This window comes from Lipomyces tetrasporus, assembly GCF_029532465.1.
Source record: "Lipomyces tetrasporus strain NRRL Y-64009 chromosome Unknown POJ06scaffold_7, whole genome shotgun sequence".
Lineage (NCBI taxonomy): Eukaryota > Fungi > Ascomycota > Lipomycetes > Lipomycetales > Lipomycetaceae > Lipomyces > Lipomyces tetrasporus.
The window spans coordinates 956,259-980,229 of NW_026611602.1; the positions used below are offsets into that span (position 1 = coordinate 956,259).

General features: G+C 47.6%; 10 protein-coding genes across 10 annotated transcripts; 6 read left to right on the forward strand and 4 right to left on the reverse strand.

The window, feature by feature from the left end:
* Window positions 1-229: 229 nt before the first annotated feature.
* On the forward strand, window positions 230-994 carry POJ06DRAFT_133778 (uncharacterized protein). The gene has a single exon (XM_056184415.1). It carries the CDS (start codon window positions 472-474, stop codon window positions 805-807), a length of 336 nt encoding a protein of 111 aa, XP_056042810.1. The 5' UTR covers window positions 230-471; the 3' UTR covers window positions 808-994.
* Window positions 995-1,623: 629 nt separating this feature from the next.
* On the reverse strand, window positions 1,624-5,316 carry POJ06DRAFT_133776 (uncharacterized protein). The gene is made up of 2 exons (XM_056184414.1): window positions 5,194-5,316; window positions 1,624-5,058 (listed from the first exon to the last, which is right to left on the reverse strand). Exon 2 carries the CDS (start codon window positions 4,980-4,982, stop codon window positions 1,806-1,808), a length of 3,177 nt encoding a protein of 1,058 aa, XP_056042811.1. The 5' UTR covers window positions 4,983-5,058; window positions 5,194-5,316; the 3' UTR covers window positions 1,624-1,805.
* Window positions 5,317-5,799: 483 nt separating this feature from the next.
* Window positions 5,800-8,059, forward strand: POJ06DRAFT_256776 (Scd6-like Sm domain-containing protein). The gene is made up of 4 exons (XM_056188058.1): window positions 5,800-5,902; window positions 6,073-6,191; window positions 6,356-6,477; window positions 6,702-8,059. Exons 1-4 carry the CDS (start codon window positions 5,850-5,852, stop codon window positions 7,755-7,757), a joined length of 1,350 nt encoding a protein of 449 aa, XP_056042812.1. The 5' UTR covers window positions 5,800-5,849; the 3' UTR covers window positions 7,758-8,059.
* Window positions 8,060-8,251: 192 nt separating this feature from the next.
* POJ06DRAFT_256777 (ABC1 family-domain-containing protein) lies at window positions 8,252-10,370 on the forward strand. The gene is made up of 3 exons (XM_056188059.1): window positions 8,252-9,379; window positions 9,433-9,794; window positions 9,852-10,370. Exons 1-3 carry the CDS (start codon window positions 8,347-8,349, stop codon window positions 10,284-10,286), a joined length of 1,830 nt encoding a protein of 609 aa, XP_056042813.1. The 5' UTR covers window positions 8,252-8,346; the 3' UTR covers window positions 10,287-10,370.
* Window positions 10,371-12,967, reverse strand: POJ06DRAFT_224968 (LrgB-like family-domain-containing protein). Its single transcript, XM_056185696.1, has 3 exons — window positions 12,570-12,967; window positions 10,718-12,509; window positions 10,371-10,662 (listed from the first exon to the last, which is right to left on the reverse strand). Exons 1-3 carry the CDS (start codon window positions 12,630-12,632, stop codon window positions 10,499-10,501), a joined length of 2,019 nt encoding a protein of 672 aa, XP_056042814.1. The 5' UTR covers window positions 12,633-12,967; the 3' UTR covers window positions 10,371-10,498.
* A 238-nt stretch (window positions 12,968-13,205) lies between these two features.
* POJ06DRAFT_256781 (uncharacterized protein) lies at window positions 13,206-14,226 on the forward strand. Its single transcript, XM_056188060.1, has 3 exons — window positions 13,206-13,457; window positions 13,515-13,623; window positions 13,695-14,226. The coding sequence occupies exons 1-3, from the start codon at window positions 13,412-13,414 to the stop codon at window positions 13,969-13,971; spliced, it is 432 nt and encodes a 143-aa protein (XP_056042815.1). The 5' UTR covers window positions 13,206-13,411; the 3' UTR covers window positions 13,972-14,226.
* On the reverse strand, window positions 14,227-16,179 carry POJ06DRAFT_212257 (isoprenoid synthase domain-containing protein). Its single transcript, XM_056185455.1, has 2 exons — window positions 14,688-16,179; window positions 14,227-14,632 (listed from the first exon to the last, which is right to left on the reverse strand). Exons 1-2 carry the CDS (start codon window positions 16,017-16,019, stop codon window positions 14,471-14,473), a joined length of 1,494 nt encoding a protein of 497 aa, XP_056042816.1. The 5' UTR covers window positions 16,020-16,179; the 3' UTR covers window positions 14,227-14,470.
* A 79-nt stretch (window positions 16,180-16,258) lies between these two features.
* POJ06DRAFT_256787 (uncharacterized protein) lies at window positions 16,259-17,508 on the reverse strand. Its single transcript, XM_056188061.1, has 5 exons — window positions 17,192-17,508; window positions 17,014-17,120; window positions 16,869-16,950; window positions 16,653-16,816; window positions 16,259-16,590 (listed from the first exon to the last, which is right to left on the reverse strand). Exons 1-5 carry the CDS (start codon window positions 17,286-17,288, stop codon window positions 16,558-16,560), a joined length of 483 nt encoding a protein of 160 aa, XP_056042817.1. The 5' UTR covers window positions 17,289-17,508; the 3' UTR covers window positions 16,259-16,557.
* A 132-nt stretch (window positions 17,509-17,640) lies between these two features.
* POJ06DRAFT_133934 (uncharacterized protein) lies at window positions 17,641-19,077 on the forward strand. The gene is made up of 2 exons (XM_056184416.1): window positions 17,641-18,095; window positions 18,157-19,077. Exons 1-2 carry the CDS (start codon window positions 17,825-17,827, stop codon window positions 18,957-18,959), a joined length of 1,074 nt encoding a protein of 357 aa, XP_056042818.1. The 5' UTR covers window positions 17,641-17,824; the 3' UTR covers window positions 18,960-19,077.
* Window positions 19,078-19,568: 491 nt separating this feature from the next.
* POJ06DRAFT_133945 (aspartic peptidase domain-containing protein) lies at window positions 19,569-21,138 on the forward strand. The gene is made up of 3 exons (XM_056184417.1): window positions 19,569-20,227; window positions 20,288-20,388; window positions 20,448-21,138. The coding sequence occupies exons 1-3, from the start codon at window positions 19,711-19,713 to the stop codon at window positions 21,117-21,119; spliced, it is 1,290 nt and encodes a 429-aa protein (XP_056042819.1). The 5' UTR covers window positions 19,569-19,710; the 3' UTR covers window positions 21,120-21,138.
* The last annotated feature ends 2,833 nt before the right edge of the window (window positions 21,139-23,971 follow it).

Sequence of the window (23,971 nt, forward strand, 5' to 3'; positions counted from 1 at the left end):
GCAGCAATACCAATCTTGCGCACGACAATACGCTTGGAAAGTCATTGGAGAATCCTTAAAAGGATTATGGCTCACGATTCATTAAGCCCGGACTTGATGTTCTTGTTTATATCATCTGCTATTATACTTGATTAGTACGCTCTCGAATTCACCTGCATTTACAAGTAGAAGCGGGCCGTGAGAAACCCAGCACGTACAAAGACTTTGTGCATTTATGGAGAAAGTGTGCCGAAGCGATTCAATAGTCAAACGCGACGGGGTCTATCATACGGACAAGGGCCAATGGTTGTGCAGTTGTCCTTCATTCATTCTGAATTCGCGGTATCTGTGTAAGCACTTGGTATCATTTTATTCCTGTCCACAAGCTGATGGCAATGGGAGGTTTCTTGTGCGACCGCCACCATTTACTCCAGACTATTTCAGGAGCATTTACCGCTAATCCAGTTCAGCGAGCAGGACATTAGCGGGCCCATGACTATCAGTTCGGGCAAGGAGGACTTAAGTGACTGTGTCGATGATGATGATACTAGGTCATTCACCTATGCAGAGGAGTTAGCATCACTCGAGCTTGCATCGGCTGAAAATCCTGAGAATGCGGAAGAGAATGACGAAGAATCAATGGAGCTTCTTTGTAATGGACCCGATGAGCATCAGCCGCTTCGCGTGAGCCGCAGTGTCGTAACCGCTGCGCCTCACCAGGCGCGTTTGCTGCTATATTTGGTTTTGTTTGTTCTATGTTTAGTTTTGGTCTTGTTTCTATGTTTAGTTTTGGTCTTGCTCCTATGTTTAGTTTTGTTCTATATTTAGTTTGTCTATTTTTAGTTCTGGTCGAGTATATAAGGAGGGGTTTGTCCTCTAAGACCAAGTCAAGGAACAAGTCTTGTATTCTTGTATCAATAAGAATAGTTCCAGTCCAGTCTAGTCTAGTCAAGTCCAGTCCAGTCCAGTGTGTTACACTTTAGTCCAGCTCCAGTCCAGCCCAGCGTCGTTACATTCTTCGGATCTTGCACTGGGCTACCGGCGAACAGTGCGAGTCGAATCCGAGAATGCAACGTAATATCTGTCGCTTCATCTCGAATAAGGCAGGCTTCATTGCTCAATTCAAAAAGGCTATAGTGTCAGGGGAGTGGACTTAGCGTGGTGATATGGGTTACGGTTGATTGTGCCATCTTATCTTTAGTTTAGAGTTGGGGTTTATGGAGTGGATTATTAAATTCTTGTGGATGGCTTTTTCTTGTTTCCTTTTTTTTCCTTGTCGATTTTACACATTTTTTAATAGTGACCCTAGCTTGGCCTTTTATATTATTCTCGGACTCACCGTAGTCTTTACATATAGGAACCTCCCGATCAGTGGCTAGCCATACTCTGGAAAAAGGAATAGCGCGTTTCTCCGAGGAGAACGCGTACAAAGCCATTGCCCTAGACCTTAAAACGGGACGCATCCAGTGTCGCCGACACACGCTACGAGGACATGGATGCGCGACCTCTACGATTGAGACAATCGCTGGCGCAACACAGTGAAACAACAATAAACAATAGTTTCTTGCACCAAACTAGGTACATTCATGACATAACACTATAGTTATACCGTACTTCCTCAGACCAATTCAATACAAGCAAAACAGACATCGAATTATACAGCGACGAAGCAGCCATATCGTAGCACATATCTATACTACACAAAAAATACACGCTTATGTACACAATCTCACATTACCCACGGAATCCCAAAAAAATTACTAATACCGCGCAATTAATGAATGACAGATCGTATTTATATAGTGCAATTTCGTATTGGCGACGGCTTACAACAAGCCCTTGACCACCTCAGAAAGTAAATCCATCTTCTTCTCGCGCTGCTTGATTTCTTCCAGTGACGCGATTATCGCGTCCAGTTTTTGGTCCTGTTTGGCCATGGCGTCGGCAACGGCGCTGGACACAACGTCTTTCACTGCAGCTGCAAATTCAGAGCTGACTGCTTTGCTCACATTGCTGGCAATTGATCTTGAAAAATCTGACGGGAAATGGAGTGACTTTAGGTCAGGAATGGCTGTCGACCTGATAGCATTTTCGACCGCTGCCGTCGTAGATTTCGTAATCGTCTCGGCGAATCTCTTAATAGTCTCCTCCGAAACCGAGAGAGAAGTCAGTTCCATTGTTGAAGCCTTATCGTCCGCGGCAGCGACTTTGTGCTTCTCCTCCTTTCCTTTACCTCTAGCCTTTGCGGGAGACTGCTCGGACCTCTTATCTTTGTCCGGCGAGGCTGGGCGTTCTTTTGGCGTAGGTGCGGGCATAGACATTTCGACGGCCTCGGCTGCAGGCGGCGGTAATCCCAACGCGCTCGCACTCTCACGCGTAAGGATCTCTTTCTTTTTCTTCTTCGCAGCAGTAACAGGTCTGAAACTGAACCCAGAAGTAGGCACCGTAATACCTGCAGCAGGTGGCACAGGTGCCACTTGCGCTGTCGCCGTTTCTATAGCCGATTTCTCCTCCTCAACAGGCTTATTAATCCCCTCCGCAGACTTCTCGCGTTCTTGCTTCTTCTCGACTGGCTTGCTGATCAATTCGGCAGATATATCGTCGACGCTTCGCTTTTTCTTCTTGTCCTCGGGAGCGGGAGTCAAAGGCTCCCCGACACCTCCCCGGTTTGGTTCTTCTTCCATAGCTTTCTTCTCCTGTTTATGCTTTTCCTCATCCTTTGGTTTCTCCTCCTTTAGCTTGCTAGGAGTGGTCACTGCTCCCGGCCCAGCCAATACTGCAGTCGCCGTACGCAGCGGTGTCTTGCCTGTCGCACCCCCATGCTTCGCCTTCATTGATCCAAAGGGCACAATACTGTGCTTCTTGAGTGGCTGACCCCGACCGGGCGATTCAACCGAGTCAGATGTGTCCTTATTAATACTGACTTCAGGTGGTAGCGTACTCTCGGACAAATCCTCAAGTGCTCGTGTTGAGACGGACGTAAGTGGATTAGCTTTAGACCAAGACTCAAATGCGATTGTCTTGGCTGAAACAGGAAAGATCGTGGCGCCTTGATCGTGGCAGATGTAGAGATCCAACAACGCGTCCTCGCCCGTGATTTCAAGAAGTGAGAAACTGATAATCGACCGGCCAGGAAAAAACGAGTACCCGACGACGTAGTCAAAGCCGGGGGTCTCAGGCTCGGCAGGCGCCGATTGAGATAACAGAGATTTGACGAATTCAGCCTGATTTGCCGCAATAGTGTCGAGACCACCAGATGGATACCTGATATGTACGAACACAAACATGTTGCGTTCGACATCCGAAACAACAATCATTCCAGTGCCGTAACTGATGGAAATGCCGTTTAACGCCGACCCGTCTGGACCTTGCGGTAAGTGAAACTCCTGGATGAGCTTGCCCTGACGCAGATCCCAGATGTGGAAGGAATGGTTTTGGTTGAATCCGAGTAATATGAACCGCAACGGCTTCTTCGCCTTCACAACTTCCGGGGAATCGATGAAGTTGATGCTCATGTAGCGTGTACCCTTGCGTGGTGTAAATGCCTTCAAGGGATGAGTAATTGTGGCTTTTTCCGCACCTTCTCCAAGCGACGGTAACTTTGACACGTCAAAAATTGTCGCAGTACCCTCCTTGTTCACACTTGCAATCACAGTGCCGTCAACAGAAAAAATAAAGTCCTTCGAACCTGTCTCAGATTCAATCACGAAAGCATTCTCTCCAACCCGATCCGGCAGTGACGGGCGGCGAATATCCAAAAACGACTCTGGATTTAGAGGGAAAACATAGATCCTCTTTGACACCGCGACGGCGACACAATCTGCAATAGTCGGCCAGTGGACTCTCGATTTAGGCACGTGTTCGGAATTGGGTGGTAGTTTCTCAATCCGGATCAGCTTTCGGTAATGGTTCTGACGAGGCGTTTGTTTAAAGTTCTTGGTCAGCAGTTCCCAGACAATGACTTCGTTACTCGCGGTTGTAGAGACCAGCATTGATGTTCCTGACGAGGAGCGGTAGTTGCTGAACAACACGTTGATAATTCGGTTGTCCTCATGACCGACCAGAATCGAATATGTACCATCCTCTTGACTAAGAACGCGAATACCACTGCCCACCGGATAAGCAATGAAGTCCTCGTTGACGGCCAGAATATTCCTGTCAAAGGCGTTCTGATCGCGAGTGAAATTAGCAATGGCCTCACAATCGTCCGAAGAAATCGAGCCGGATGCAGGCAACGACTCGACCGACACAGTCGAAGACGCTTGTGTCGGTAACTTGAAACCTGCTGGCACTTCCTCCTCTTCGACCTGTAATTGTATGGTGGGCGCGGTTGACCGTGATTCCAACTTCTGTTCAACGGTTGACTCTATTGCGACAACATTGGCTGGCTTCGCGAGCTTGATAGCACTGCTGCTCATAATTGCTGGACCGACAGTTGGCGAGAGCGTAGCATCATTCTTCACTTTGGTGCTCTCATCCGCTGCGTGTTCTGTCGCCGACGGCACAACCTCCTTCCTTGAATTGGTGCTCGAGCTCGAAACTGATTTCAAGATCGGCGTCGGTGGCTGCAACTTGCGTAGTGGCGACTTTGCTTCCAGGTCATGAAAGGGATTAGCGTACGTAAATCTCGGCTTCGCACCCAGCTGCTTGGAAGATGAAGATGACGCCGAGGACATCGGTTCTGAATGCAGCGGACTAGCGTCCGGCTCCGATACTGCCTCAGGTGCAGCGGCAGGCTTCGCAGCAGGTGATGCAGTGCTAGCGCTATCACTACTTCCAGTCAAATTCGATAATGACTTCATTTCCTCCTTTGGAGTCTTCGGTTTTTCTTCGATCGTGCTCTGCTTTGTAACGTTCGACTTGACAAACAGGCTGGTGATCTTCACAGGGTTGGCGGCAGGAGCTGGTCGCGCCATGGAGATTGCCGGATCCTGGAAGGGCGGCGATGATGTCGAAGGATCTGGTTTGCTTTGAAGCAGATTTAACAGCGCCCTGGAAGACATTCTTCTACGTCTATTAATTCTCAGACTATGCCAGGAATCGAGTTGGGAGAATTATAATAAAAGCATGCAATAACCCCTACAAACATAACGTGAAACACATTAGTATAATAAACCCAATAACTAGGGAGCTGATCGTCATCGTGGAAGGATGATCTCCTTGAAGCCCAGAGCCGATGACAGTAATGGCTAACCCCAAAAGTAAACAACTTACCGAATGCAATCCGAACTTAAATCCAAAATCGTTAAATTGAATTTTGCAATAAATATACAGTGCAATTCCTTGCAATCAAACGAAATAGAAAAGGAATGTCGAATACCTGAAGAATTCAAGTCGTTACATGCGATGAACCTCGATTCCCTCCCTGACTTACGACGGCGGTGAACCGATTTAAGGTTGCCGACGGGGCTGAACCTTCTGTCGTGACTACATGTGAATCGACTACACAGATCGACCGCAAAAACGTTCAAACTGTAGTTATTGACGGATTTGGAGGCTCTACGTGTTTTATTCAGTTTTCTCCTAATTATGCCACCAGGACTCTTTGCCTTATTAGTTGACACCAACTTAGTAGACACAAAGTTGGCCTCCAGTTATAGTTGGAAGTTTGCGCATCCGCGAGAAAGCGCGACGCTTAAATCTCTGACCGTCACGGAATCTGTCAGATTATGCCATTCCAACAGAATATACAACTGCCATAAGTCTTGAACTGCGCAAAGGTTACTCCATAACTGCCTGTCAATTGATCGGGCACCCCGGGGAGCCCACTCAACCGCGACGGCTTTTTTGAATTGCGGTGTGGTTTTCTCGCATCCCTCCCCCCAATTCAAAGTTCTTACTTGCGCCTTGATCCCGCCTTGCAAGACAATATGTCGCAATATATTGGAAGCAGAATTTCTCTATTTTCGAACAGCGATATTCGGTAGGTCTCTTTGATGATATGATTGCTTAGTGGACTATCACCCGCAAATCGTGGTGAAAATGCACATCTTATATGGGTTCAGTCGATAAATTCGTACTCTATATTACAGTGACTGAGATTACGACGAAGCCAAACTGCTTGGATGCACAATTGTTAATTTTTGGTGACAGATATGTTGGGGTTCTTCACGAGATTGATGCAGATGCCTCCACCCTTACACTGAAAGATGTACGCTCGTTTGGTACTGAAGGACGAAGAGGCAATCCATCCGAAGAGATTCCTGCCACCGGTAAGTTCGTTCTAGCACAATTGCTCCGTAAAGTGGTCGATCCAGTCGTGCACCACTTTGGGACCCGTTCTCAGGGTACACACTTGCCGGACCACCGTTTTATCGACTCTGTATCCCGCTTTACATTTACATTACGAGGCCGTAGCCACTGACTTAGACTGCAGACAATGTTTACGAGTTTATTGTTTTCCGTGGATCGGAGGTGAAGGACCTTGTCATTGAAGAAGAGGAAGAAGCACCGCAACCGTCAAAGCAATCAATTCCGGATGATCCCGCCATTATTCAGGTTAGTAAACTGTTACTCTATGATTTAATTACTGGGATGCATGAATGGAAGACTGTACATGATGAAATACCACGGATGTTTTACTTTTCCGAGAGTGCAAATACAAAATTTGTGGAAATTGCCGTTGCCTTCCTTCTGATCTTTGCTGTTCATTTATCCTGGTGATTAAGTCTCCTGTGGATAATTTATGGTTGATATGCGTACTGACTTAATTCGCGCTTCAGAGTGCTGCTCCTCCAGCTGGCTTCAGACCACCCCCTCCTAGACAGTACCCTCCGCCGCAGCCTCAGCAGGGATTTGTTCCTCCATACTATCCTCAGCAGCCCTTCGTCCCATACCCACCACAAGCTCAATACGACCAATCGCAGGTTCCAGTTGCTGCACCTATACCTCCACCACCTACTGTCCAACAACAACGGGCACCCATTCGTCAGCCCGCAGGCCCGCCATCGCAGCCCGCGACAATTCCTCCAGTACCTGCACGAGAAACGAAACCCGATATTCCGCCTGTTCAGCCTGCGGGACGAATTAACGTCGTTCCAGCTGTTCCAGTGCCGAAGGCAAGACAAGTGGCGAGACAACATGCAGCGCCCACAGCTGCTCAAGTTAACTTGGAGCAGGCCCATAATGCCGCCCAAGATCTTCTAGAAAAGCTTATGCTGGAAACTCCGTCAGATGCGGCCCCGGCTGCGGCATCTTCAACCACGGTAACGCCCACCACAATCACCACAATCACCACGACTGATGTCCCTACTGGTCCTGCCCGAGGAAATATTTCCCAAAGAGGCTTCAGGCAGAATGGTGCTCAACGATATAACTACAATAACTTTGTGCGACATGGTGCCGGTCCTCGGACTTCTCGACTTGACGTTCCTGCGTCTGATTTCAATTTCGAGGAGAGTAATGCGAAGTTTCGCAAAGATACAATTGCGAAGGAAGTTTCTGTTAAAGAAGAAGACGATGCTGAGGACGTTAACGGCGAAGAGTCTGAGTCCATGGAGGTGTTCTACGATAAGTCGAGTTCGTTTTTCGATAACATTTCTAGCGGTACAAAGGAACGATTTGAAGGTAATTCCAATGAAAGGTTGGGTCGCCAGCAGGAGCGTCAATTAAACATGGAGACGTTCGGACAGGCGAGCGTTGATACTGGACGATACCGCGGGCGCGGAAGAGGTCGGGGAAGAGGCGGCTACTATGGGCGTGGTCGTGGTGGGCACGGTCCTCGTGGTGGCTTCAGATCGCAGGGTGCTCTTCACCAACCCGAGCAGCAACAAGCGTGATTATTCGGCGTCTGAAATCTGACTGTGGGATGTTGTAGATGGAAGTGGATGCTCGTGGATAAATAACTACAATGTATACTGCCCTATATGTATTTTGTTCGTATTTGTTGACTCTGTGCTACTTGATGTTACGGTGTTCTTTTGTGTGTATTCATGGCATTGATTGCTGTTTTGTTATAAAACTGTCATAGTAGAGCAAATGCTGGGGGATTGTACGAGTTACGGTATGATTGTGATATTTTGCACGTTCGATCTTTGATTTTGTTACTATGCGTAATGAATATAATAACTAGTCACACAAACCATATTTAAAATACGCTTAGTGAGTATAATACCTAGTCAAGTAATCTGAGAAGCTATTTAAACTACTACCGGATATGTTAGTCCTGGGTACGACAAATTTAAAGTTTATATTATTTTGGTCTAGAGCACGATTATGCCATATTGGGCAATCTCGCGAGCACCCCGTCCGAGAGCGAGGAACCCCTGTAGAAATTTAATTCGAGGTCGGCACACGCGGTTTATCAACATCTGCGCTGCAGCTATCAGAAAGCACGATATTTGGACAAATGACTTTGTTGGACTTCACATGTTCCGATCACCACTGTCGACATTTGGGAGGACCCAGCTGTTCTGCGGCGCACACCAGCCTGTTCGCTCGTGCCTGCTGAAGCGATGTCAGTCGTTCAAGAGGTTGCATATTCGGTCGCAACCGCAGAAGAGCACCAACGAGAGCAATTTCCAATGGCACTGGGTAATCGGAAACGGCTCGAAGCACAACGGAAGAGCAAAGCGATTTAAGGAGCGCGCCGTACTCAAATCCGCTACTGGGAAAGCCATCGCCACTTTGTCACTGGCGGGTGCCACTGGCGCCGGATCGTATTTTTACAATGAGTTGGAGGAAATGTTTAATCATGCGGTAATGGTCTCGGAACGGAGTACGAGAATTGCGGTGGCCGCTGCGAAATGCTTTGACGATTACAGACAAGTGCTAGGAACGAAGTTTGATACTGAAGACGGGCGGCAGAAAGCCCTCTCCGAATGTCATAAACGATGCGCGGAAAGGACATATAAAGTTCTTGAAGCCAATGCCGGAATTTACATTAAAATGGGACAGCATTTGAGTGCCATGACATATCTCCTCCCACCAGAGTGGACGACTACATTTATTCCACTGCAGGATCAATGCCCAGTCTCGTCGATCGAGAGCATTCGGGAGTTATTTTTGAAAGACATGGGAGTTGAGCTCGAAGAGATATTTTCCGAATTTGATACGGTTCCTCTAGGTACAGCCAGTTTGGCACAGGTGCACAAGGCTCGAATTCGCGAGACTGGTGACGAGGTTGCTGTAAAGATCCAGCATCCATCATTAGCGGAGTTCATTCCTCTCGACCTCAAGTTGACAGGTCTGGTATTTAGTGCGATAGACAGATTTTTCCCAGAGTACCCAATGATGTGGCTATATCATGAGTTAGACTCTTCAATCTTTGTCGAACTGGATTTTACAAAGGAGGCCCAGTATGCGATGGAGACAAAGGCATATTTCCAGGATAAGAAAGGTCTTACGGCGCTCAGGATTCCCACTGTGAAGTGGGCAAAGCCTAGAATATTGGTCATGGAATGTGTGTTACTACTTGGATTCGCGAATTCTGAAGCGTTTCTAACAATATTGCAGACATTACTGGCGCTCGACCGGATGACATCAAATTTCTCGACGCCCACAACATATCACGCAACGAAGTCAGCGTTTGCCTCTCCCATATTTTCAACACGATGATCTTTACCCCTGGTGTCCGTGTACATTGTGACCCGCATGCAGGAAACCTTGCCATCAGACCTCTTAGCAAGAATGAGCGTGGCCCTTGGTATAACCGCGGTCACAATTTCGAGATTATTTTGTACGATCACGGTTTATATCGAGATGTTCCTCTCGATCTGCGAAGGAGTTATTCAAAGTTTTGGTTGTCCGTCATTGACTCGGACGAGGCGGGTATGCGAAAGTATGCCAAGGAATTTGCTGGTATATCTGATGACCAGGTGCGTCTCGAAATATAAACCATAGACGACTGCATTTTGGTACTAACGTGCTTGTAGTTTCCCTTATTTGCCACTGCAATCACCGGCCGCGATTATCACACGGCAAAGAGCTCAATCATGACCCGCAGAAGCAAAGACGAGATGAAGAAAATAGTGGCAGCTCTGCAAGGCGGGCTCATGCCAAGCCTGATCCAACTCCTTTCTGGTGTACCCCCGGTAGTCCTACTTATTCTAAAGACCAATGATCTCACCCGCGCATTGGACGAATGTCTGAAATCCACGTTGGGACCGGAACGAACGTTTCTGATCATGGCTCAATATTGCGCACGGACAGTATACGCAGAGGATCGCGAGAAATTGCGGCAAATCTCAATTTTTAATCCCAAGAGGATGATCGGTGAACTTGAAGCGTTCTGGAAGTTCTTCAACCGTCAGAGCAAAGTGAAGTTTTTTGATGTGACGTTATGGTTTACCAACATATTGCATTTGTAACTGAGGTGTTCATCAGCGTTCGAGCCGTCTTGTAGGATAATTGTTAGAGTTGCATGAAGTTTGCACGATATAATTTAGAGAATTATACAATATCTTAATAGTATCTAAACTACACGTACAAAATGAAATTACCCTCGACACTCACAGTGCAGCCTAAATGCAAAAGACCTGGTCCACGAAAGGTCACCTCATGAACCGAAACTCAAACTTGATCATGGCAGTCCAACCATATGCCTGATCACATGCACAATCGGCGTAATAGCACTTAGAATAATTAATGTCGTGCCGAACAAAACGAAACTTAAACTGCTAAGGGCGCTAGCTCGCGGGTCGGTCGTAAGCAGATGTGCCGTCGCGACGGCTGACGAATTTATACCTAGCCAATGTTAGCGAGGGATAGAACAACAAACGTCATGACTGCTTTTCCATACCAAGAGTTATTCCTCTAGTAAGATAATCGTCCTCCCGGATCTTGAGTCCCGCAAGAATATAAGATCCAATAAGCACGCCAATGATACCACTCAGAATAGCAGTTACTGCCACCAGAGACTGCGATCCACCAAGTGACTGTACAACCGGCAGCGCCAGCGCAAGTGTCACGCTGCGACCGATAAATGATAGGCTCCGCTCGGCGGAAATACCTATTGCATAACAGAGAGGTGGATAAGCAAAAAAGGTAACAAGCCCGACAACGACGTTAGGAATAATAATGACAATGAAATGCTTCTTCAAATCACCCCGATACCTATACATCGGGAGCGCGAGAGCCACGATACTGACGTCAAGTACCGTCCTAAGCATATCACCAGCGCCTGGCAGAACATTCTTATATTCGTCAACTCCAAATAGAGTCAAATACGTGCGACCGGTGCTGTACGCATGCAGACCCCAGTCGAGATTTCTATGATAAGCAACAGACATGACGTATATTCCGAGAATAGTAAGGCCCGAGCACGTGAAAATTGGATGAATAAAGCGACGAATCTTAGGCGGCAAACGTAGCCCCAGAAATAGCATTAAAATCGTAAAAGTGCCATGCGCGATCAAGGCGTAACCTGTGGTGAAATAGACCGGCAGTCCCACCAAGAAGAACACAGTAGTGTACAGGAACGTGTCCAGATATTGCGTGATTTTGGCAGCAAATAATTCTGCCCTTTGTGAAGGCTTACCAATCAAAAGTAATCCTGCATGAGCAGGCTCTTCTGGTGGTGGAGCCGACTGCCCAATTACACTCTCAGATCTATCAGAATGTCCTGCTGTGCTCTCTGATAGCCCATGGAGTCCACTATCATCACTCTTTCTATCACCGTCCGTAGTACTAATTGCACCCAAACGACTGGTTCTAGCACCATGAACCATACTGTGGCCGGTGAGAACCCGTCGGATACTATTGATTGTATTAATCCGAGCGAGGTCGTTGCTCTGGCGATGTGATATGTGTGACGTTCGCGTCGGGATTGGATTAAGACTGTTGGTACTACTTCCATCGCCCATACTAGCTAAATCAGAGTCAACGGTTCTATTCGTCATAACTTCTTGCTGTGATATTGACGGTGGGATATCGATCTTCTGACCCTGCCGTCTGAAAGTCGACGCAACTGGTTCCGGATGCTCAAGGTTCAGAATTTCCTGCTGCGAATGATGAGCGGAGCCGTTAACACCCAAAATATTACTTGACTGACGGAGTTCATCCAATTCGATTGCATCCGTCAAATCCTGCGCAGAATCTGCTGCACTTGTGTGCCGGCGATCCCCGAAATCAGACGCCGGAGGAACCTCCTCCGCCCTCTCAACAAGATCGCGCTTAGAGGTGCCAAATATCTTCTGCAAAAATAGTAACATATATGCAGTAACAACCATCATGACTATAAATCCAAGAATAAATACTCCCGCAATCTTGCCGACTTCGGCGCCTCCGACGGCCGGCGATAGAGGAAGAAGCACGAATGAAGGGGTAAAGAAGGTGTTAATCCATCGCAACGAGAATCCAAGGGGGACGTCAATGATTTTTGAAACTGCTGCAGTTCTACGTGAACCGATAGTGGTATCGAGCAATATTAAAATCAGGAACAATAAAATCATGCAAATTACTGAAGCCGGGAAATTAACCGGAGTAAGTGATATAGCGCTGTGCACGCCATAAAGCGCGAGGAGCACGACAATAATGCCGGCAGGGACCAGAATAAATGATCGAAATAGACGGTCGAAATTATTTCGAGCAGCCTGTCATGGGTCTGTCAATACACATGAACGCTGCGCTGCCAGAAGTTGAAAGTGACTCACCAGACTGACTGAGTTTACGGCATCGATTGCCAACGCTTTGGCAGAGTGCTCCTCCATAATCATTGTGATTGGTAAAGCTCGTCCAGCTGCGAAGTGCCTACCTAGGTCAGGGAGTTCCGGTTCGGAATGTAAACGGGGGACTTGGACAAACACCGGCAGAACTCCGGCGAACAATCGGCCCTTGATCGGAGGGCAGGATAAAAGGAATCTGACGTAATACAGTTCATTTAAATGCACGTCTAGCCGCGGACAAGACGGAGACAAATCCTGACAGCCTGAAATCCTAGTTACGTGCTAGATAACTTCGATATTGTCAATCAATTTGACTGTGAATTACATCGGACAAGTGGCTTGAGCCGCTCGTCGGGGGTAATGTGCAAGCCCTAACCTAGGGACAATGACCTCGGCCCCGCAAATCAGGGGTTTGGCCTCGTGCGCTTGAGACCGGTCGCAACTCCTGGTTTACACCGGGCCTTGTTTAATTCTTAGATCCGCACTCTTATTGCCACTTCTATGCACAGGAGTGACGGCTTGGTGATTGGTTGATTTAATGAATATATAACAGCTACATGCAACGCGTAATCAAGCCAAATGACTCCATAGTGTGTGTTTGTGTATCCAAGTGTGAGCGCGGAGATGGCCGTAGCGAGCCGCACCAGTTGCAACTCAGCGTTACTTGCGTCATCGGGTTCCTGACGCGAAAGCAATTCAACAAGCTTGCAGCATACTTATTGATTCTGTATCCTTTTCGTGATCACCTTTTTTCGGCATCAGCCAGGACTTCACCTCTAATCGCAATTTTACGCACATTCATCGCCAAATCAAACATACCGTACTCAAAGATGGATCCAGTCTCTTCTTTGATCGTCGTCATAGCCTCCCTTTTCAGTAAGTCATCTCTCTAATCTGAACGTAATGATTCAAAGTTAACTGACATGGGCATAGTCCCTCCGTTGGGAGTGTTCTTCATCAGCGGCTGCTCTGTTGATTTCATCATTAATATTGGTCTCACCATGCTTGGCTACTTGCCCGGGCTTCTCCATGCGCTCTATCTGTTGGTCCCCTATCACTTTCCCAGTGATCTAGAATATTTGCCTTGTTTAAACGCTAACTATCGTTCTGTAGAGAGTACATATACTACAGTCGCAGAGACGACGTTGCAAATGGCGTTACTAACTATGATCCTGCGCCCGGCGTCTACTCCGACATCATCCAGCGAGGTGGATACTCCGTCCGTCGCTTCAGAACTCGGGAATCAGCTCGCGTTGCTTCCCCGCGTGCTGACCAGTACAGAGACAATGTCGCGGAGTCTGCCCCTTCGCAGCCGCAAAAGCAGAGTCCCAGTACAACGTATGAGGGGATCAGAGCAGATGCCCGACAGGAAGATACAGACGCTGCGTGATGATGGAGCAGATTTCAAATGAAAAAGGGGTGAATAATTAATGGATAAGTCGGAGTTCTTGGGTTTGTTCGCGTCGTTCTTATTCACTGGGTTGTCACGGAAAGTAGGGGTATAAAGTTGGCGCTATTTACTAATGGCTAACTGAGTATAATTATAACAAGAGACTGATCAATAGCTGCACAGTAACTATAAAAGGGAACAAACTGATTCTATATACAAAGGGCACACCAAATGCATTTTAGTTATGAAAAAAGAACACATAAGCTTGGATAATCTAAGCCGTAACTTTTTCCGCATCCAAATAGAAGGCTAATACCTGTATACCCACCAAAGTCACAAAGTACGAAACCGACAGCTCTAGAATATATCGCGCCGTCATACGCAAGACTTGCCAACGAGATCTCCGAGACTACTGCACTGCACAAAATGTCGTATTGTAAATAAATTTCAGCGCTGGTCTTCTATGTCCGAAGGATTCATAAATTTTCATTAGCTTTTGTTAATTTTTTCTGTTAAGGACTGTGGCAGTCATATCGATTAATGCGTCTTTGGCGGTAGATTCTGGGAATCCAGCAACTGCCTTTCGGGCATTATCGCTGTAATCCTTCGCTAACTGTCGAGTCTTTTCAACACCATCTGATTCTGAGACCAACTGTCGAGCCTATAAGGTACATTAGACCAGTGCTACTTATGAGATACAGCACTTCACACTATACCTTTTCAACGTCGCCAGGTTGAGAAAATTTCCGTCTTATCATGGGTCCCAGTTCGGGATAATGTTTCCACGCAAACAAGGCCGGTGCTGTGGCAAGGCCGAGCTGTAGATCAGCACCAGCAGGCTTACCCAGATCAGATTCGGTGACAGTGTAATCGAGTAGATCGTCAACTAATTGGAATGCCATGCCCAAGTTCCTTCCGTACTGGTACGCGTTCTCCACAATATCCTCCCGCGCACCGGCCAGCACAGCCGCGCTACGACACGACTTCGAGATCAAACTGGCAGTCTTGAGGTATGTCTTCTCCAGATAGTAGTCGAATGTGGCGGGAGTAGCCACTCCAGTGGCGGCATCTTCAGGAGCAGTGTTTTTAAGCTGCATGACCTCGCCCTCGACGAGATTAGCTATAACTGTAGAAATGAGTTCGGTGACTTCAGCGTTTCTTAACCGAGCCAACGCAACAGAAGCACGGCCCAGCAAGAAATCACCGGCGAGGATCGCCATCTTGTTACCAAACGCACTATTTCCTGATGGGTTTCCTCGTCGTAGCTCGGCGTCATCGATAACGTCGTCGTGAAGTAATGACGCGGCGTGGATCATTTCCGTGATCTCTGCAAGTCGCCGCTGAGATGGAAATATTCCTGTCTCCTCCTCAACGGTCTGTGCCTCTGTAGCGGCGGTCGGCGATCGAGAGACTGTAGTGGCAATAGATGATATTATGTTCGTAGGGTTGAAATCTCGAAGGATATCTAAGGGGCTTATACTTTCATCGACATTATACCTCCGTTCATAGTTGTCTGACTTCGGCGCTCGAAGTACTGCTCTGCTCATAAGTAATACCAGTAGCGGTCGAATATGCTTGCCCTGGCTCTGAACATAATACTTTGCCGCAGTATCGAGGTTGGGATGTGCTGATCCAAGAAGACTTCGGATATTGTTTGTCAGGTTCGTCATTTCGGCTGCGACAACAGACAGCGGATCCGAGAATGCCTTTGATCCCGGAATACTACTCCTCTCTGCGCTAGTGCTCCTTGCAAATGCTTCTGACGCGACGCTAGCAACCTTTGCCGGCGCGGAGAAAACCGTACCTAACAGCGACGCGACAGACGGTGACCTATTCTCTATTCGACTCGTGCCACTAGCGTTTGCCCCTTTGGTCACAGAATCTGTCCGACTTGAGGAAGATATGCCGCATTTTTGAACACCAAAGGAGTATCCTGTTACTGCAATAGTGGCAGGAACTCTCACCCGAGTTGTTCGTCGAGTATTGCGCACAGCATTGCGCGAGAAAACCGAGCCACTCATTCGCGTGTTCAGAACCCTGTGGATCATGAGGGGGTCCTGATGCTGAGCAATTTATTCTGCCGAGGAAAGTAGTAGCTTAGAGCAAGACAACGTTGAAACCAGACGACTAAAATGCAGAAAAAATCGGATATTGGAATGTAGTGTGCCTGCTGCGGGCGGGGTTTGATTGAGGGTATACTGGCGACTTGGCTGCTGTTCATCGCTTCCGAGGTTGTGTATCCCAAGGCCAGCCCACCCCAACGCGAACCGTATGATTGCGCTTGGGTAGCATACATGAGGCCTCAAGTGTCAAAGTTCGTTGCATTTATGCTGAATGTTGGAACATCCGAGGAACCAGCAGAAGCGAGAATAACTCGCCCAGAGGGAGTACAGATCTACAAGATATATTGGCTAGAACATTGGGTACCAGTTTCTCGAGATCATCTGGCTTGCAGAAAGTAGGGTCAACACTCAAATATGTGAATTCATGGTCAACAAACGATGTATCATTGGTTGCATCTATAGAGTACATTTTATCGTCTATGTGTCTCCCACAATGCGAAACTCCGTCTGAATATACAATGACCTAAGGCTTTCCCTTGCGAACGGCGCAGACGAACTAACACGCATCGTAAGTTAACCATGACTACATTCGCCCATCCTCAACTATTAGTTACTTACGTTAAAAATCTGAGCCTTTTCCCAGTCCCAGACGTCATTTACAGTGTAGGGGTCAATGCTAAGTATCTCCTTAACCTGCTCAACTGACTCAGCGATGATATTGACAACTGAGCCTTTGAATGACGGAGTGGTGCCTTCAATCACCGGACCGTCCATATAAACGCCTATGTCAATTAGGGTCTTGTCGTCTTGAATGATCGCCGAGTTAACAGATACCTCCAGAAACCATAGTACCGTCGGCGAACATTTTCTTGACGTTCTCCAGATGTTTCGCGCGTACAGCGACACGTCGCTCTAACTAATTGTATGTCAGCCCTTAGAAAACCCAGCAAATACTGCGGCGAGAAATTCGCAGACTTACGGCATCCGCTTTATCCGGGATAATAGCGACATATTCGTACTTCTCCGACATTGCTCTGGTAGCAACAGAAAACAACTGCCGACGGGTGAGGTTGTTAATGGGCGCACCTAATCGTCAGGAGTTGGTCAGCGAACCTTGATTGGCACAGATTATACTTAGCGTCAAGGTTCGGCGGTACCTGAGCGAATTGCGGTGCTAGCTGAAATCCTCCTGACCGAGGACTTGGACTGGGTTACTACGGATTTCAAGATAGAAACAGTTTTGCTGCTCAACATATTTTTCTGAATACATTGACGACAGTGGAACAACAGAGAGACGTTAAAGGCCTGTGAAAGGGTACCACGTGCGGAGAAGTACTTATGTTGTATATCTCCGCACAGAGGCTTTCGCTAACGAAGGGTCGCTGTAGGGCAGGAAGGTGGAGGGCTTGCCTTTGCTTCATTTACGAGCACAACCCAGGACAGATTAGAGTTTTTGTTCTGTACACGTCGTAAATGTCAGAAACCCTCAAAGTTGGATATCGCCATGTCAGGCAAGAAGTGGTACGCACCATAGGACACGCACTCGTATAAATTGTCTTATCGACGTTATCCCGGATATCGGCTTCTTGGTCAATTCATCGTTGGCATCGTCACGGCCGCTGTGAGTCATTGCTACGTTTTGTCATCTCCAGTGGCGATACAACTACAGTTATTAAGCTTTCGACCAGAATCGAATCTGTGTTTCGAGGGACAACGACCATCTACAGAGCTGCTATTGGGCAGATATTAACGCCATCTATCGAAATAAAGGGCACTACACGGCACCCGACATGTCTTCAGGGTCGACATCTTCCTCGAAGCCGAATTCTACGTCGTCCTCTAGCCGCGACCACAATCAGGGCCGACAGTCGAGAGACTACACGCCAGCACAAGCTGAAGCAGTGAATAGAGTACGGAAATGCAGACATTATGAATATTACTCCATTTTAGATATAGAGAAGACTGCTACAGATGGAGATATTAAGAGAGCGTACAGAAAACTAGCACTGCTGATGCATCCAGACAAAAACGGGGCGCCCGGTGCTGATGAAGCATTTAAAAGTATGACATCGTTGATTTTAGGACTTTCCCCAGCACATTGCTAACTGTTGTCTAATTGCAGTGGTTTCCAAGGCATTCCAAATTCTATCGGACAAAGATAAGAAGGCAACATATGACGCCACGGGTTCGGATCCAGATTCTCGGGGAGGGATGCCAAGCGGCTTTAGTCGACGAACCTCCTCACGGGGTGACTTCAATGGAATGTATGCCGATGAAATATCTCCTGACGAGCTATTCAATATGTTCTTTGGAGGTGGCGGAGGTGGTACTACATTCCAAACCAGCTTTGGTGGTTTCGGTGGTCCCGGTATCAGGATTCACTCCTTTGGTGGCTCACCATTTAGCCCGTTTGGTCGACCTATGAATCCGGGAGGAGGTCAACGTCGACCGCCACCGGGCGGCGGAGACGCAAATGGTGAGACGTTTAGCCCCCGAATGTTAATCCAGCTCCTTCCGCTCATTCTTCTCTTTGTCGTTCCACTGCTCTCCTCGTTATTCGATAACTCGTCGTCCTCTAGCGACACCATTTTCCAAGCGAAAACTCGGTTTGAATTCAATCCGTCTCCGCCGTATACAGTGGAGAGGATCACCCCGAAGTACCACGTGCCATATTACGTCAGCCCTAGAGACGCCGCGGAACTGAACGATAAACGACTTCGTCTACTCGACCAACGGGTGGAGAACTCGTACGTCGGAATATTACAGAATAAGTGCGCTGTCGAAAGCGATCTTCGGCAGAGGAAGCTAGAAGAGAGCCAAGGATGGTTCTTTGTCGATCAGGAGAAGTACGAGCAGGCCAAGGACATGAAGATGGAAAGTTGTGACCGACTCAAGAAGTTGGGCGCCCAATACAGTCGGCATTAAAATATCAAGAATTGCATAGACAAGGAGATATTGTCTTAAGATTTGACATAAATATCCCTGACAGGAGCAGCCGGAATGCATTATGAATTTTCCATTTACCATCCTTATTAATTCCTGTTCCAGTGATTTTCTGTCTTTCGATTTAGGGAAACTCTTATTTGTCCTGGGATGAATCTTTACATTACATTGCGGGGTGCGGCCATTTGGAGCCGTTATAGGATCAGCTTGGTCGGCAAATGTATGATCGCGTTCGTGTGAAGTTACATATTGCGTTTTGGCCTCTTATACATGTAGCAATGCATTGTAGTACATGTTTCTCAGATCTTGGATCAGGCTTAGATTACATGTTGATTAATAACGTTAACTTACTAGATAGAGAAATATTTGCGCAGCTTACGCAGTATATTCCGCTGCTATGGATCCTGAGTGTCGAAACCCTAAGCTACACTTTTCTTTTCAAATTTCAATTACGCAGGTCCAAAATATGTCTCATATATGAAAGTGGAATAGGCTAGAGTGCGGGTGCTTATGAAAGGGCACCTCTTAAACAGGGCAGCTAAACCGTCAAGCCAAGGTTAACGTAGCTTATTTAGGTGATCGACGCACCCAAGCGCATCACCACCAAACTCTTGGATGAGTTTTAATTGAAAATTACCTCGAAAAAAGGGGTAACCCCATGCCCGCGCGGCATTCTCAGTACAACTTCGTCCAGCACTGAATCACAGCAATTTAGCTGTGACGACTAGATCGGATGTGGACGTTCTCTTACATACTCTTAGCTCTAGTTATTTGGCAGGATAATGTTGCACTCTGCAGTTCAATAGTGACGCTGTCGCTGTATGCGAAAGAGTACCGTCGCCCAGTTGTGGCCTACAGCTGCGTCTCCTGCGAACCAGTCCGATCCTCGGTTAAAAATACTCTCGAGATAGATCAGAATGGCTCCGACGTGTCGTACTATGTGGACATTCAACTAGGCTCGGACGTGAATTCTGTTTACAGTGTTGTGGTGGATACTGGGTCGTACGATCTTTGGGTATATTCTCAAAGCTGCACAAATATCTCTTGCGTATCGCACAACCAGTTTGGCCCCCAGGACTCCGCGACCCTTGAAGTCTACGATGGAAAGGACTTCTCAATTGACTATGGGCAAGGAAAAGTTTCTGGTATTGTAGCTACAGACTATGTCGAACTGGCTGGCTATAACGTGAGCATGGGATTCGGACTGGCTGAGGATGTCGCCGATTCATTTAATGCGTTCCCAGTTGATGGTATTGACGTTTTTAATTATTGGTCATGAGAATGTGTCAATACTGACGGCTTGGCCCTAGGCATCTTAGGACTTTCTGCGAGCGACCTGCAGATTAATGGTAATCCGTCCGTTATCGCTGTACTTGCTCGGGATGGCTTAATCTCCCGAGAGGTCTTTGCGGTAAGGAATACGATTCTCAAATTGCTTACGATTGCTGTAATGCTAATATACGTTCACAGATTGATCTCGGAACAGAAGACGATCTGGATGGTGGGAGCATGTCTATTGGAGGTGTTGACACTTCACGATTCACTGGGGATATTTCTTTTGTGGACGTTGCCAACGATCAGGGTCTTTGGATAGTCGCTATCGATGATTGCTATGTTAATGGTGAAGCCGAAGGATTTTCGGATAAGTTAGCACTAATTGATACTGGCACCACCCTTATACTAATACCTTCCGACGATGCATTGCAAATTCACAAGGACCTCGTTGGAAGCAATGGTATTGTACGGACAGATGGTACAAACTATGTGATCGCTTGCAATACAACTACAGAGCTTGCATTTGGATTTGGTGGGGTCCGATGGGCTGTCAATTCCAGTGACTATATTGGAAATCCTCTTGACGGCGACGGAAATTGCCTCACAAATATTCAGGGTGTATCAGTGAATGGCACGTCAACCTGGCTAATGGGTGCCTCATTCTTAAAGGGAATCTACACCATTTATGACAAACAGAATATGCGAGTTGGATTCGCGTCCAGGGGAACGGGGGGCAATGACATTTACGACGATGGCCACCCCACAGGCTCACTCTCGGCGGAAATCACACCTACGTTTCATTCTTTATCGGCATCCACCAATTCTTTCGCAGCGATATCTATGAGCACGATCTCTGCAGGTGAATAGAATTTCGCCTATTCGTTGCTTTGTGCAAGCATACTAATTTACGCAGAATCGACGAAGACTAATATATCAGTCACATCGTCGTTTTCATCGTCTCTGTTGTCTGACGGTTTGCAAACGATATCGCCCACAGTTATAAGGTCCAAATCATTAGGCAATACATCAGCTTTAATATCAACCCCGACTTCTCGCTCAACTTTCACCATTGCATCCACATCTTCCGCGTTCAGCTTCACAAATTCCTCGCTGCAAACGGCGTTTCCTACATTCTCGACTACTAGCCACACAACTAGCATTGCGACGTCTGAGTCTGCATCTGCATCTGCATCTTCAACCACCACATCATCCACATCTACGCTATCAGCATCGTGTGCATATAGACTAGCGATACTGGTATCTTTTGGTACAGCTTTGGTTTTACGTTTGTTACATTTGTAAGATAATACTCCTTTGGATAGAACGACCCAGCGACTTACATTTAAGTTCTTGCGTGGATTTAGATATGTCTAGACGTGATGTACATAATGAACTTATCCTTCTTGCAATTATACCGCAAACACAAGAAACTTAACAGTTCTAAATTTAACGTCTCAAATTACTTGGTACATGCTGCAAATAAGGTTTATCATTGGTGCCAATTTAGTCTGTAACTAAAGCTTAATGAAATGCAGTGAGCATGAGCCGACTCGTTTAAGGCGGCTCTCGGAAAATGCCATATTCTGCCCCTACACTCATTATGAAACGAACTGGACATGGTAACAAATTCCCGCCGAACAGATCTCATCATGGCTTCCTACCATTAGACGCAAATCACAGCTAATCTGAAGATAGTTACACAATTCGCGACAAGTCACGAATCATTTTCCATTTAATTCACTGACTAACTGCGGACCGCGGGTTGGAAGTCCGTCCGGCGAATGTGAAGTAGTCGTGAACGCCTTGGTCATCTAGATCCGCCATGTCGTCTGAAGATTCGCCGTTCACTTCAGTCAGCAGTATACGCTCCAAGTGGGAACAGATGGCCATTGGTAATGACAGTGAGAGAGATAAGGAAAAGAGCGGAGCGAGGGATCCGCGTCGAGAGGTGCACAGGGACAATGTTCGACCTGATAGTAAGCAGCAAACTTCGAACGGCAGTGTCCCTACGGCACACTCGATCTCAGAGTTCTCAACAACAACAAAGCTGTCAGTGGGGGAATCAAAGACCTCAGTAGCCAATGTCGAGCGAGATCCATCGCCCAATGGAACGACGGTGTCCTCAACCGCACGGCAAGGTCCTCCGCCGGTACATCCAAAGCCGCAGGCTCTTACTTCAGTGAATTCAGCCTTAGCGCGGTTTCAACGACCGGCCATAGCTGTTACGAGTAATTGGTCTACAGATGGCCAAGCTAGTACCAGCGAAGAGGGAGCGGTATCTGACACTAGTGCTACAAATGGCGATGGATCTCATGAATCGCGTCCACCGGAAATCTATTTCAAAACAAAACCTGTTCTGAACCATCCTTCAGCAGCGGTAGGTAACTTTTTGGGTATGTAACTGTGGATAAGCTGGTAGTTAATATGCATAATAGCATGGCGGAATTGATCCGGTGACCTCTTATCTTTATGAATCTCCGACCTTAAACAAGTTTACAACATCGACACAGGAACAGTCGTCAGTTCACGTGGATGGTCACAACCAAATTCACCAGACTGAGAGCAATCCGTCTCCCGCAGCTCCACTTCTTTTTCGTCATACGGTGCAGGCGATTGAGTTACCCCGGGGACCGAGTGCAGACAGCGAACGCGCATCTGAGGCGAACTCTGACCGTAAGCTGCACAGTCGAGGTCGGTCACTCGCCCTGCCTTCTGTTAGCACAGCATCGGTTCAAAACGCGACTGCTGAAAAGCGTTGGTCTACGCCCCATCCAACGTCATCACCATATCATTATCAGCAACAGACCACACCGCAGCCTCAGCCGTACGTTGCACCCTCACAGACTGGTTCTGTGACACCTACTCAGCCGAAGCCATATGTTCCACCTTCACTACCTGCAGCTGCTCCACCACAGCCACAGACATACATTGCACCTCAGCCTGCTACGCCAGTCGCAACTTCGGATGCATCCTCATATTTTCCACCGTCGCAGGTTTCTACACTTGCAGCTGCGCAGCACAATGTGCCCTTGCAAACGCCCAAAGCGCAGCCTTACGTCCAGCAGCTATTTGTACCTATATCTCAGGCATCTAGTCAACCAAGTACACAATCTGAAGCTCCTATGACACATACCTCTAAAAATTTACAATACGGAACGCCATCGTCATCATCCTTCCGAAGCGCTCAGTTAGACCCTCAGGCCACACATCATGAGGAAGCCTTACACAAGCAAGCGTATCAACAACCGCCACAGCTGCAGAGCGCGCCGCAATTGCCTCCGCGTCCCGTGGCACCAGTAATTGTGGCTCCTGCACCGGTCGTTTCGTCGGGGCCTACGTCGATTGTCGACCTGGGACGACGGTCAAACGAGCTGCGGAGATCTGAGGTTCCGGCTCCGCCGCCGCCTCGAGCTCGCAGCAGGTCACCTGCGGTACTAGGAAGGCCAACGACAGCAACGACTCAGCCCTCGCAGCCGGAACCGCAGGGCCCTGCGTTACCTATACGTCCTACGGTGCATGTGCAAAGTTATTCACAACCATCACAGTCACAGCAACAACCTCAACATCTTGTTGGACCCATGCTGCAGCACGTACCGACTCAGCAACTTCAGCCGTACACCAGCCAGATGTACACATATCCCTCCGCCTCTACTCCCAGCTTACCAACTGAGCCCACTGTTGGAGACGAAGATAGCTATATGGATAGTTACTCTGGTCCA